This window comes from Mauremys reevesii, linkage group 8 (genome assembly GCF_016161935.1).
Source record: "Mauremys reevesii isolate NIE-2019 linkage group 8, ASM1616193v1, whole genome shotgun sequence".
Lineage (NCBI taxonomy): Eukaryota > Metazoa > Chordata > Testudines > Geoemydidae > Mauremys > Mauremys reevesii.
Window position 1 is genome coordinate 28,703,519 of NC_052630.1, and position 14,730 is coordinate 28,718,248.

Below are 14,730 nucleotides of genomic sequence, written 5' to 3' on the forward strand. Positions count from 1 at the left end.
CATTAAACCAAAATCTACCCACTTTTGTCTAAGTGAAAATGCAAAGTAATGCCTGAGCAGTCTAATTTCTGGAAAAAGCCATTTAAAGAAGCATCTTTTTACAATGCTGTGCCCTACTATTAAACATTCACTGATGAAGGATAAAAGGCTAACCTGTACATCAACAGTCAGACTGGGAAATTTGAAGATACAGTCCCTATTTAAACAGCCATTACCACCTTGTTATGCAAGTCTCAGAACGTAACAGGGTGGAGAGGCTGGGGGTCAACCAGGGACGGGACTATCTCAGTTGCTGCATAATGTGACAGCACAGTTGCAGAGCAGCCACTGTCACCTTCCCAACACGGCACCAACTGTCTGTCATTATGTGGGTCAATAAATGCACTTCCTCTGGGATGAAAAGCACTGAAAGGTTATCTCTTGGAAGGACACTGGGCTGACAGATGAGCCATTACCTCTTCTGTGCAACATACCTGAAGGGAGATGTTTGCCTGGGGACGGATTTTGGCCGATGGCAGCTCAACATAGGAATCCTTCCCAACAAAGTTGACGGTGATGAGTTTCTCGCACTTTTGGCCAGCGAAGCCAGCCAGGCAGCGGCAGACTGGTTCATGGTGCACTACAATGCATTGAGCCCCATTCTGGCATTCATAGTGGTCACAAGGGCTGGTCTGTAGCAGAACCATTGGTGGGGGATTTTCACAGAAGAGTCCACTTTAAAGGAAAAAAAAGCACCTGTAATTATCACAACCCTTTAGCACTCTGGCAGCATTTCCAGGATCTGAGATTCAAACACCGCATTGTATTGTGACTCCCCAAGTCTAATAAACCACATGGCATTGTGATTCCCAGCTGCTCACAGATATTTGGAGGAGGCCTCTTCAAATTACATTCATGCAAATAGGGTACCATTAGGCAAGGGACTGAGCCAAAACTCCAGATCTGATTGTCACCTCCCCCTACACACACACACACCTTCGAAACATTTCAGATTCAGACTTTGCAGCTTGAGCCTATCTCTATTTTTACAACAGCAGCCATGAGGCCAAAGCCCTGCTTTTAAATGTTTTAAAAGATCTACCTGTTTGCTTTACAGTAGGGCTATGTCTATACTGCAATCCAAGGTAGACATGGATAGACATATCCATGCTAGTATGCTAAAAAGAGTGGTAGAGGCTGTAGTGTGGGCTTCAGCATGCACTGGTGGTACAAGCAAGCTGAGTGTAGGGCGGTTCGGCCGGGTCCCGTCCCCTCTGGGGCAGTGGGGAACCACACGCGTCGCTACTTCGGTCAGGTGTGCTGGGGAACTAGCCTGGCTGTGCGGCAAACACTCCGTAGCTCAGGCCCTCAGGCAGGGGCTGAACAAAGAGTTCACTATGAGCAAGCCCAGGCCCTGGGCCCTAGCAGCGGTAGAAGACCTGCTGCTGTGTCAGTGGGGATCCTGGCCACAACACACTGACATTGGCTCTGGCGGTGTTGCAGCCAGACTAGGGTCGGCTGCCCCCAGGCTACTTCCTACCTCCCCCTCTAGAGGTACCTGGGTCCGGATAGCGTCCTCCAAAGGGTCACACACCATGGGCTCCTCGGGGTAAATGGTGAGCGGCAAGCTTGGCAGCGTCTCTGGGCTTGGGCTAGCATCAGACATTGGCTGGTCTGGCCAGTCCTCGGGTTGACTGCCGATTGCCGTGGCCTCCCAAGTGGGAGCTACGCCACAGGCGTCTGGCCTCTCTGGTGGCTGTCTTCCAAGTGAGCTCTGGGGTCGGGCTTTTATACTTCCTGGCCTGCGCCTTGACCTCTGAGGGGTGGGTGCAGGGTTCGCTGGCTCCTCTCACTTTGGCATCCAGAGAGTCTCGTCCCCCTTCGGGGTGGCGGGGAACCAGACCGCCTTGCTACACTGAGGACCCTCGGTATGTACTCATGTTGCTAGCCCAATGCTTACACTGCTGTGTCTACGGTGCTATTTTTAGCTGCGCTAGTGTGGGTGAAGCTAGCATGGGTATGCCTACTATCACACCCCAGACTGCAGTGTAGACGTACTCTCTATGTATAAAGTGTAAAAAAAAAAAAAAAGAAGTGTGCTATCTCTAGCCATGTGACCAATTTCTGAAACTTATCAAGACTAAGGCACTGACACCATGTTATTTGCTGGGCAGTTTCCTAATGATGCTGCTTCTAGCAGCCACAGGAACATCAGATCCCTCTTAGGTGAGCTTCTGGTTATGTTAAAGGACTGAAAAAGTTCTGAGGAGAGTAAAGTCTGCAATAGTTAGAGGTGGCTGAAACCAGGAATGTCATATCTGAGCACTCATGAAAGCTGAGGTGGGGAGAGGGATATTTTGATCCAGAGCCATACTTTGTGTCTGACTTTATCTGTCTAATAGGCCAAATCTGTGCGCCAAAACAATGCATACACACATGAACTTTGTATCTGATCTGGCCTTTGAGGCTTGGGCCCATATCTACAACCATAGCTATGGTTCAATTTCCTGTGTTGTTTCCCCGACTTCATTATGTCTGGAATTTGTTCCAAACTACTTGCTTTCTCCAACAAGCTGGGATGATGAAATTTCATTGAAATATCAAAAACAATATTGTGGGGGTGGCGGGAAGGGAAGGGAGAGTGTAAAAAACTGCAGTGATCTTACAATGTAATTCTACTTGACAAACTAAACAGTAAAAAGCAGATTGAACATTTCTACCCAGTACGCCCACTATGCTCATACCATCCATGAGCACTGCTAGGCTGCCACATTAAGCAGACAGTTTGCTAATCCCACTGAGACGCTCAAGCAGAAAAGCACATCAATGCACCTGCTGCATGCCCTGAAGTTCCTAATTACAGTAGCTTTACAAAACCAATAAAACCTTTGTGCTAAGGAATACAGCATAAAGTTCTGTGATCACTTGGAACCACTGGAGCTTGTGAATGACAAATGAAATGATGAAAAATCTTTGCTCAGTGCACAGAGAATGCAAACAGAACTTTGCTGTTATGTATGCTCAGTGCTCAGAGATGCTTCACGTTCCAACCACGGTCTCCATCCCCTTTTTGATAAGAGAGTTATGGAAGACATATGCATACACACAAAATGCTAGAATACCCAGTACAGTTCTGGAGAATTAAAAGCCAACCATTCCTGCTGGGAATTTCCTGCTCTGCAGGGAAATTCCACCGAATAACAGTTCTTATTAAAAAAACAAAACAAAACAAAACTCCCTTCCTGTAAGGAGATGAAACCTCTAGGCTCCACGACTATATATGGAAAGCATCCCCAACTGAAGTTAGAATACAATCTTAATCCCTTTACTAAGCAGTAGTACTAGGAATGCAATGGTTGTTAGCAAATAGGACAGCTGTTATGTATTCCATAAAAACTTCAGCTTAGCCATGAATTTACTTTTGTTGAGATAGAAGTTAGTAAAGAAATTTGGGTTATGGCATCCTCTACTTTTCACTGTTGATTTCCTCATGGGTAATTTACCAGAGAAAGGAAATAGTTAACATCTCACTCAACAGGTGGCATGAGTGCAAAACACTCTAATATTTCACTGCAGTGATAGAATGATGTTGGACTTAAATCTATTGATGTTTCAGTAGGCAGCCAACTGGGCCATCTTGGTACCATACAATAGAGGTATTTGTGTCTGAGGAAATGTGGATGGGTCAAGTTTTGAAGCTGATGATATTACTCTGGATTTACACCATATTTGAGAGCAGAATTTGGCCCAGTATTTTACAAACAGAAGAGTAAGTAAAGTACAAATGTTGATTACATTTTGGATTCTTCAGTTGAACCTGCTTCTGCAGCACTCCTGCTTTCACAGCCAGTAGAAGGGTATCCCTGGTTTGGGGGAAATGCAGATGCAAAAGGGAACCTCCGCTTTCCTTTTTCTTTCTGACAGTTAGTTTCCCGTCCTTTCCTTTGGGCAAATAAGCTTGAAAGAATAAGCCAGTGGCTAAGGGCTGGAAGGAGTAAGCAGCTGAGCTCTACCTACTTCAGGAGGCAGCCAGTGGGATCTAATGATCTCCCGACCCCCATCCACACACACACTGTTTAAACAAACAGTCTGCTAAGTTTGAGTTGTGCCACAATAATCCTCTTGTTAACTCTCCCCCAAATCCACAGCCTGGCCCTGTACATGGCGGCGTCATTACTGCAGACAGGAATCTATTACATAGAACTGTGAGGTGGGAGTGGGGAAAGAGGTGGCAAAATCCTGTTCAGCAGGCCTGGCCTTCAGTGCTCAGGCTGCCTCCGCCTACTTTACAACGTGTATCACCCCTGGGTTTGCTCCAGTCCAAGGCCAGCATGACACAAAATCCAAATATACTAATGTGGCTAAACACTCTTTCTTCCTTGTCAGCCACCATCATCTCACTGGGCTTTCCAGGATAAATTGCATTTCAACACTTCTCTTATTGTATTACCAAATGCTTCCCTCATCTGCCACACAAACGCAGCCACATTACACAGCCGGACTCCACATGTGCACAGAAGTACTGCCTCAGAGCGAATGCTCTTCTCTTAGGGAACAGTGCTGGGGAGAGCAGTAGTTAATTAGGAATCTGTTCCTTTCCCATTGCTTGGAGCTCATGCATTGTGCTTTTAGGGGTCACAGTGACGGTATTTAGCACAGGCTAAGGGGAACATTGCTCTTGGAGCCCTCTGTCTCTACCCAGGCAGCATAGTTTTGCAGAGGGACTGGACAACCTATTAATATATTTTCCCATTTAAACAAAAAAGTGTCCTCAAAACTGTAGTCTAGGAGGCAGTGCTGCTGGGCAAACATAAACCACCACTTATTTATATTTTGCTCCTGAGAAATATACTGAGCACGTTGCTAGCATAGCATTCTGTTCAATTCATCAGCGGAAACTAGGGAGGCCAGCTAGAATTTTCTGAAGTTGGGAGTCCTCCCCAGGGAAATTGTTCTCTTCCCAAAACTTGGTTCAGTCTGGTGCATGCCAAAGACAAATACGCACTTTAAAACATTCCTGATGAGTAGCAGGCTAAAAAGTTCTCTCTGGCAAGTGTGAGTTAGCTGTATCCTGAGAAGGGGTGTCACTCCATCTGAGGCAAGGAACCCAGTCTTCAATTGGGTAGCAGAGTTTTTCCATGAGCTCTAGTTACTCCCCACAAGCCCTTGTCCAGTTACTTTACTGGGCAATACACCCCTTACATTTTCTACAATGGAGTTATCTGGGGTCCAGTCTCCAAGAAGGTAAGGGAACAAAAAGAGTAACGGTGTTGTCAGAAGCTAACCTAGATACACAAAGGAGCACTGCTAACATGTCAGCTTGCTTGCCAATTTAACCCAGCTGCTAAAGTAGCTCAGACCCATGGATGCCCAGGCTTGACTGATTATTAGTACTCTTGTCAGTTGCAGCCAGGGAACTAAGGAAAGCTTGAGGACTAATCAAAGCAGATTCTAACACCAGCCTCTACAACTGCTAGCCAGATACTAGAATGGACAAGTTGAGTTACAGAGACAAAGGCCTGGTCTACACTAAGCATTTAAACCGGTTTTAGGAGCGTAAAACCGATTTAACGCCACACCCGTCCACACTGAGAGGCCCTTTATATCGATATAAAGGGCTCTTTAAACCGGTTTCTGTAATCCTCCCTAACGAGAGGAGTAGCGCTAGTATTGGTATTACCATATCGGATTAGGGTTAGTGTGGCCGCAAATCGACGGTATTGGCCTCCGGGCGGTATCCCACAGTGCACCACTGACCGCTCTGGACAGCAAACTCGGATGCAGTGGCCAGGTAGACAGGAAAAGCCCCGAGAACTTTTGAATATTTCCTGTTTGCCCAGCGTGGAGCTCCGATCAGCACGGGTGGCGATGCAGTCCGAAATCAAAATAAAAAAAGAGCTCCAGCATGGACCATGCGGATGTGATCGCAGTAAGGGCAGGCAAATCTGTTCTATCAGCGCTCCGTTACAGAAGATGAAATTCAAAATCATTTTAAAAAAATCTCCAGACAGACGCCATAGCAGAGACTCAGCGCACTGCTGCGTGACAAGCATAACGGAAAGCCAAAGAATCAAATGGACGCTCATGGACTGGAGGACTCAAGCTATCCCACAGTTCCTGCAGTATCCGAAAAGCATTTGCATTCTTGGCTGAGCTCCAAATACTTCTAGGGTCAAAAACAGTGTCCGCGGTGGGTCAGGGCATAGCTTGGCAATTTACGCACCCCCCCACCCACCCCCAGAAGTGAAAGGGAAAACAATCCTCTCTTGACTCTTTTACATGTCACCCTATCTTTACTGAATGCTGCAGATAGACGGGAGGCTGCAGAACTCAACACCAACATCCTTGCTCCCCCCCGCCATGGGTGGCTGATGGTGCAATAAGACTGATATCCATCGTTATCATCAGCCTATTGGCACATGGGGCAGTGCAAAAGGACTGGTAACCATGCCGACTAGCATCCGTGAGGTTGATCAAGGGCGCCTGGCCCTAATTTTTCCTGGTAGATGGTGCAGTATGGCTGGTAACCGTCCTCATCATAGCAACAGGGGGCTGAGCTCCATCAGCCCCAACCCTTCATGTGCAAAGAAAAGATTCAATTGCCCCTGGACTAGCAGCCGGATGCTGGGCTCCTCTCCTCCACACTGCTTAATGTCCTATCTGGACTATCATAGCAGCTGGAGGCTGCCTTCCACTCATTTCTCACTAACAAGTCACTGTGTCTTATTCCTGCATTCTTTATTACTTCATCACACAAGTGGGGGGACAATGCTACGGTAGCCCAGGAAGGCTGGGGGAAAAATGGAATCAACAGGTGGGGTTGTTGCAGGAGCACCCCCTGTGAATAGCATACAGCTCAATTTCTGCAGGATCTGACACAGAGCAGCTGTGCTCTCTGGTTCTATGATACAGTGGTTCTCTAGTACACTTGCCCATATTCTAGGCAGGACTGATTCTATTTTTAGATACCAAAAAGGAGGGATTGACTCAGGGAGTCATTCTCAATTTTGGCTTTTGCGCCCCTGGCTGATCTCAGCCAGGGGCACTTATGACAGCAGCAAATGGTGCAGTGCAAAAGGACTGGTAACCATGATCATCTTATTACCGATTTATGGTATGGTAGATGGTACAGTATGGCTGGTAACCATCTCTGCTGTCATGCAAAAGCAAAAGCATGCTGCTGTGTAGCGCTGCTGAATCGCCTCTGTGAGCGGCATCTAGTACACATACAGTGACAGTCACAAAAGGCAAAACAGGCTCCATGATTGCCATGCTATGGCATCTGTCAGGGCAATCCAGGGAAAAAAGGCATGAAATGCTTGTCTGCCGTTGCTTTCCCAGAGGAAGGAATGACTGACGACATTTACCCAGAACCACCCGCGACAATGATTTTTGCCCCATCAGGCACTGGGATCTCAACCCGGAAATTCCAAGGGGCGGGGGAGGCTGCGGGAACTATGGGATAGCTACAGAATAGATACCCACAGTGCAACGCTCCAGAAATCGATGCTAGCCTCGGACCGTGGACGCACACCACCGATTTAATGTGTTTAGTGTGGCCGCGCGCACTCGATTTTATACAATCTGTTTTGCTAAACCGGTTTATGTAAATTCGGAATAATCCCGTAGTGTAGACGTACCCAAAGTGAGCGAGGTAATATCTTTTATTGGACCAACTTCTGTTGGTGAGAGAGAGAAGCTTTTGAGCTACACAGAGCTTTTCCTCAGCTCTGGGAAAAGTATTCAGAGTGTCCCAGCTAAATACAAGTTTGATATTACCTCACCCACCTTGTCTCTCTACTATCCTGGGACTGACATGGCTACATGAACACTGCATACAACAATGGAACATGTTCAGTTAGGGCAGTCTCCTGGTTTCATTGTGTGCCAGACTGTCGTCTCAAATCAGGACTCTTGTGATTGGCTGGTGAATGCTCTAACAGGGCAGTTGGAAGTGAATCTCTAACCAGGGCCAATTCAGTGGGAAGCTAAAACAGACTCTTTAAATGTCTTAGGCTGTCCCACACATTAATGGTAGTACTAGTATCTCAGCACTTAGGGTATGGCTACACTTGAGAGTTGCAGCGCTGGTGGAGGCTTTCCAGCGCGGCAATTAGTAACTGTCCACACCTGCAGGGCACATCCAGCGCTGCAACTCCCTGGCTGCAGCGCTGGCTGTACACCTGGGTCTGCTTGGGGTATAACCATTGCAGCGCTGGTGCTACAGCGCTGCTCGTAAAGTGTGGCCACACACCAGCGCTGTTATTGGCCTCCAGGGTATTAGGAGATATCCCAGAATGCTTTTAACTAAATTACTCCCTTTGTTTTGTTATGCTGCCTCTCTTTGTTTTGTTGTGAACTCGGGGCTCCGGGAGCTGCTTATCTAAAAAACAAACACAGCTCCTGTTTGCTGTGATCAATCTGTAACTGACTGAACAATCAAATGAGATAAACCCACTACCTTGCTGTGAATGAGGCAGGCAGGGGGATGAGTATTTGCTTGACGAGAGAAACAGCGGGGGCCGGGGTGAGAAAGGGAGTCCTGGAGCAGCTGCTTATCTGGTCTGCAGGCTGTCTGCAGTTAAGAGTAAGGGGTTGGGAAAAATTTCTGATTTTGCAAGGCAGGGAGCTGATACACAGTGTCGGCTCCAAAAATCCACTCTCTCTCTCTCCCCCGGTCCCTGTCACACTGCACCCCACCCCCCTCTTTTGAAAAGCACGTTGCTGCCACTTGAACGCTGGGATAGCTGCCCATAATGCATCACTCCCAACAGCGTTGCAAATGCTGCAAATGTGGCCACACTGCAGCGCTGGTAGCTGTGAGTGTGGCCACACACCAGCGCTTTCCCTACACAGCTGTACGACCAGCGCTGTAACTCCCAGCGCTGCAACTCTCAAGTGTAGCCATACCCTCAGCCTGTATATTTTCATGTGAATTTAGGAAAATCACCTGGCCCATACCAGCCTCCACTAGCAAAGAGGAAGTGCTACAGGAAGCTGTTTTGCCTGTGGTCAGTTTCTTGCTCAAAGATTTCTAAAGCATTCTAATGCCCAAATCTCCACATGAATCACTGGGTAATTTACTCCCTGCAATCACATCCCATTTACTGGCTCTCTCAGTGAGCTGTAGCTGTTCAGCTACTAGCATCAAAAAGTTACACTACACACAAGTGTTTGTCAGGGGCTTTTTGTATACCCAATGATCGGAAGTCAAAGTCTGGCCCTTCTTGTCCAAGCTGCCTGAGTCTACGGGGTTATATAATCCTTGTTTATTTGAATCATCACTGTGGAATTTTCTGCAGTGAAATATCACAAGGGGCAGCTCTGAAACAGCCACACAATGGAGAAAAACACCAACATGGTTTATGTAAAGCTCAGCAGAGTTAATATATGTTTCCCCTCTGAAGCAACATTTAGCAGAACAACACTGCTGTTCCATGGATTGCTAAAGAGAACATTTGACAAGTCAGATTTTGCCCAATAGGGTTTCATGAATTGTAGAAACAGAGTTCATCCACAGGGTAAACAAATCATACTGTGGACAGACGACACATAAAAAACATTTCAGGAAGAAAAGCATATCAAGTATTTGAAAATCACACTAAGTAATAAGCTACCTTAAAGTACTGCACATAGAGCAACTATAAATTAGCAATTAATAGCTCACACCATAATGAAATGACGTGTGTGAATGCACACTACTATTTCCTACTGAATGGCATTCAGAGGTGCTTAACTCTACACCTGAGGCCCTAGACTGCTATAGCTAATGGTGATTGTCCCTTGTGCAAATATGCTTCCTCAGCAGAGGAATATGGGTTTTAACCCCACGATTACTGTCCCATCCATGTGACCATGATGTACAGCACAGTCATAACCACAAAGCTGTTAGGGAACCATGCATTTATTACAATAGTATAGACACAACTATTGACTGATTATTCTGTACACTCACTGAAATGCTTTCTGATATTTAGCCAAACATGTCTGTGCTCAGTTTCATCTCATACCTCCTTAGTTATCTTTCCTAGGCTCCTCTTTCCCTCAAACCTTCTCTCCCTCTGTCAGTATTTAAACATTTGCAAAGTTATCCTATCCTCTTAGTAGTTTGATGCCTATGGCATATATCACTGCACATCTTGCAAATGCACAGGAGGTGATTTTGCATGCCTGCACATCACAGATCTGAACTCTGTCCCTCAACATGTTTGCAATTACAATCTTAACAAAAAAAGTCACACTCCCATTCAGAGCTGTGTGCTTTGAAACTACAAAAGGCCAGAGGCATGAAGAGAATAATGAGCAGATAGTTTTTGTTAGCAGAATTTTAATGCTCCTTATGAAAAAGATCAGATACTGTTCTGGATGGGCAGTGAGAGTGGACTAACTCCAAGAGCTTAAGGCAAATTCAGTCTCCAACGCCCATTCAGCCCGTAAGCCTCTTCTGAGACTACTGGGATGTGAGGCAGTCAGTGATCGTTGTGATATGGTGATGTGAATACCAGTAGGACCTGAGCTGAAACCACCAAACTCATTTCACACAAGTTGTCAGTAGAGCTCGAATCTACATTTCAAGGCAATTTATAAGAACTATATGAAAAAAATCAGAAGCTGATTTCTAAAACAGTTCTTCCTCACAGTGATTTATTCACTGCATGGAATCGTAGGAATTTAGAATCAAAGCTTGAGGGCGGTGGTTTAGTCAAGGGCAATGGACCGAGGAGGAGGAGATTTGGGTTCTAAAATCCTGGCTCTGCTATTCATTTGCAATGTGAATATAAGGAATTCCCTTAAGCTCTCTGTGTCATTTCCTCCTCTGTAAAATGAGGCTAATACTGCCTACCCACTTCATCCTATGGCTGAAAAGTGCTGCATCAGGGCTAATCATTAGAGCTGTGCAGAAAACAGTAAAGCCATTTCATGGTGGCTTTTGATATTTGGAAATCCAGTTTCATTCTGATTTGGAACAACTGCCAAAAAGATTTGAAATTCTCCACAAAAGGGAAGGGAGCCCCAGCTCGGGGACAGGCTGCATATGGGCTGTTCTAGAGCTATGGGTCCTGGGCACTCTAGAGTCCCCAGCTCAGGGGCAGTGCACCTGCTGGGTTGTGGAGGACCTGGGATCCTAGAAGCCCCACTTTGTGGCAGACCACCAGGTGAACTGCAGAGGAGCCTGGGTGCTTCGGAGCTGGGTTTCTCAGGCTCTTGGACAGCCAAACAGCTAGAAGCCTGAAAGTCCAGGCTGCCAAGGAGCTGGGCAGGTGAGCTTGTAGGAAATCAGAGAAGTTTCCATCAGAACTCTGCCTGGGTTCCGTTGCAATGGGGTCAAAATTGAAATATGTCCATGAAACATTTTATTTTTGACTCATTTACATACAGATAGGAAAATGTTCTATCATAGAATTTCCAACCAACTCTATTCAGTATATGATCCTTAGTGTGATTTCTTGAAGACACACTTTCAAATGCTTGTTAGTACCTCCCTCTTGAGCACCAACTGAGAGACATTCCTTAAAACACAGAACAGATCACCACTCTAGCTGGGGTCTCCTAGAATTACCACCATCTGATAACTGGCTTGAGTTGGATTTGAATAGGCAGTGTAGAGGTACATGAGTCTGCAGTTCAAATCCTTGAATATGCTAACAAATAGCAAGGCTATTCAGTGATTGAAATTCTACCAGGAAAATGTCTACCTTGTACCCTCTCTAGCCCAAGTATTGATGTAATCACCAGGGGATTTAAGCAGGGAACGAAACATGATGGAAAAGGTTTGCCTAATAAATTCAGGGGTTTCCTCTTATATTTGTAAGATTTGGTCCTGTGAAATTGCTGCTTACTTTGCTGTAAATACAGTGTCAGTTCAATAGGAGGCTGACTGATTTGCAGTAAAAATACTAGTTGAGGAAAAAAAGAATAAGGATGAAATAGAAGAATAAAAAAACTGCTATGCACAGAATAGAGTTTATAAATGCCCATGCAATTTTTGTTTTGTCCAGGCTGATCTTTTCAGGTATTTCTCTCTCTCTGTTTGTTTCAAATACAGAAAAGATTCAATTGGAAGGAAGCCAGCATCTAACCTCAGGCACTGATTAGTGAATCCGTTTGGAGAAGCACTCTCATCTTTGACAGACAGCAAGATTTTCAGAAGTCTGATATATCGGCAGCTGTCAGAGTTGGAGACTTGAAATGCACAGGCTAACTTGTGCAGAGTTCGTCCACCAACAGACACAGAACATTCAGAACCCTATCTTTTGAGGGCTGGATCTGCTGTGGGTGAGTCGGTATACATATCTCAGCTGAAAAGGCTAGACCTCCACTTGACCTAACATCCCAGCTGTTTCTCTGATGGAACTTGCATGTTCTCTAGTGGGGTGTGTGCAGGACATGGAGCCAGGATCTCATGAGGTCTCATTACAGCTCTGTGTAACAGAAGAGACATTTCTACAAACAGGTGAAGTTTCACAAACAACTTATTTGGTAACAAAACATGGAAAACTGTAAAACTCGGCACACCACACGATCCAGTTTTCACAGAAAAATTTTACAACAACAATATCAAGAGAAATCCCTGACATTTTCTGTTCTAAGTATTTTACTCACCTGCTCTGTGGATGTGTGTGTCAGCAAGCACAAGTGTTTTGTGTGTGGCTATTAAACCACACACAGATATAATAAAAAAAGTACATGGAGTTGTCTTCAAAGCATGACACTAATCATCCAAGTGACAACTTCACTCTCCTTTTTCCCTGCCTTATAATCACTTTCTGTTGTCTTGACTTAATGTAGAACTGATCCTACAATCCTACTGATCCTACCCACTTCCTGGTGCAGTAATTACTAATGTGCACTGTTCCACGGATTTCAAAGTATTAAGTGTGGTGCTGGTTACCAGGTGTCGGCAGAACTGACTCCTTACATTGCAAATTTTTTGAGTAGGGAATAAGTCTTTATAGGGTATGTGAAGAGCCATATCTCTAGTGCTAGACACATGCACAGAGTGTATATGGGCCTGATTCTGATCTCACTGTCACCAGCGAGAATCAGGAGTCTATGGCGTTCCACAGACATAAGCAAGATGAGATGTAGAAAAGAAATCACTCCTGGATTTTATATGCCAAGCTTTTTCTCCATATGAATTTTATGGACAGTTTACAGAACCTTCTAAAATGGGAATGGAACAGAATGAGTTGGGCCACTATAAGAGTCTGTATACTGAAAAGCCAAAGGATTGTTTTTGTTTTTTGTTTTAAATGAAGGCAACAGGCATTACCCTCACAAGCAGGTTTTCCATTTCCCCCTGTTCATTGGGGTAAAGTACAGGTTTCCTAGTAAGAGTGTTTACCCCTCCCACCTGCTTAGATGTTTGCAGATTTCCAGCACAGTAAGCTTCTTTCTATCATCCCCTTTCCTAGAAAGGCCGGATAATGTAGGAGGGCTACAGCAGTTAGAGCAAGTGACAACAGGAACTCTAGCTCTCTCACTGGATGTGTAAACACAATCCTTTATCTGCTCTAGTACGCCACAGCGTGGAGAGCCACCAGCTCAGAGTGACATTTCATCCTCCTGTACACGTTTTTCAGCTTCTCTGCCACTTTGCCCCACTTCCATAGCCCACATCTTGGTGGCAAGTTGGGCTTGAAGCGATTCCTCTTAGCTGACAGCACTGCTGTGCCTCTATCAGACACAGGGGTCGCTGCAGAGTGATACAAAGCAGTTTCATTTACCGGCTGAGTGGACAGCTCCTCTCCTACCCCTCCAAGCTCTCCTCATTGCTGCTCGCCCAACGCTGAAATCTAGGTCGCTCACATACTAACAGAGTATTGGACAATATGCCAGGCCCTGAGATCTTTTCTATTTTCAAAGTAAGGAGAGAATATTTGAGTATCTGGCCCCAGCCCATCTGCAAGATTAAGAGCACTGAGCCATCAGTTCACACAGTAAATTATGGATAAATACCACATCTAGATGCTAGTTTGAGCAGTTGTAGAAAGAGACCAGATATTATGCAGAGAGTACACACAGTCTGAATGATGAGCACAACTCTCTGCTTACCTGAACCCTTGGGGGCAGACACAGGTGTAGCCATTGACTGCATCTACGCAAACTGCACCATGGCGACATTTGTGGCTCACACAATCATCATCGTCAGTTTCACAGTGTTTGCCACTGTAGCCAGGTAGGCACTCGCATCTGAAACACAAGGAAGATCATCATCAGTAGGCTGCATCCCTAGCATCCATCGTGATAACACACACACAGGTCAATGTCCGATTTGATCAAGGTATATGGTTCATGGTGTAAGAATGGCAGAGGTAACACTCTTAGAACAGTCAAAGAAAGAGCTAAACATTAACTTTCAGAACTGTTCGAGCTTGAGCTCCTTTGACTGCTGGTGTTACACATCTTAGGCCGTCAAAGCAAATACTATGCCATATAATTTCACTTTTCCAAGTCTGCTAAAGAGTGGCACTGCATGGTCATGTACAAGCTTTCTTTTGATATATGAGATAACTAAGTTCACTTGGCTAAGCTTATAAAAGTGTTTGACATGTTACTGACTCAACATTTAGAAGGACTCTACTTTCTACTTTTAACAGCATCTACTCAGCTGAGTCCCAGCAGGAATGCCGAGCACAGAGGTGACATACAGGAGTGTCATTTTGGAAGCCTGCCTGGGAGATCCTGGGCAATGGAGGCCAGACACATTGCAGAGGTAGTACAGTCCATGCAAGAATGGGAAAAGAGGAT

At 45.5% G+C, this 14,730-nt stretch overlaps 1 protein-coding gene across 7 annotated transcripts in view; it reads right to left on the minus strand.

The window, feature by feature from the left end:
* The window catches only part of SLIT3 (slit guidance ligand 3), a 781,907-nt gene that overhangs the window by 31,421 nt on the left and 735,756 nt on the right, over positions 1–14,730 (minus strand). For all 7 annotated transcript variants that reach the window (XM_039485327.1, XM_039485326.1, XM_039485332.1 and 4 more), the window contains 2 exons: positions 14,035–14,172; positions 474–714 (listed from right to left, as the gene is read on the minus strand). In XM_039485327.1, the coding sequence (XP_039341261.1) occupies positions 474–714; positions 14,035–14,172 (379 nt within the window). The remainder of the gene's footprint in view (positions 1–473; positions 715–14,034; positions 14,173–14,730) is intronic.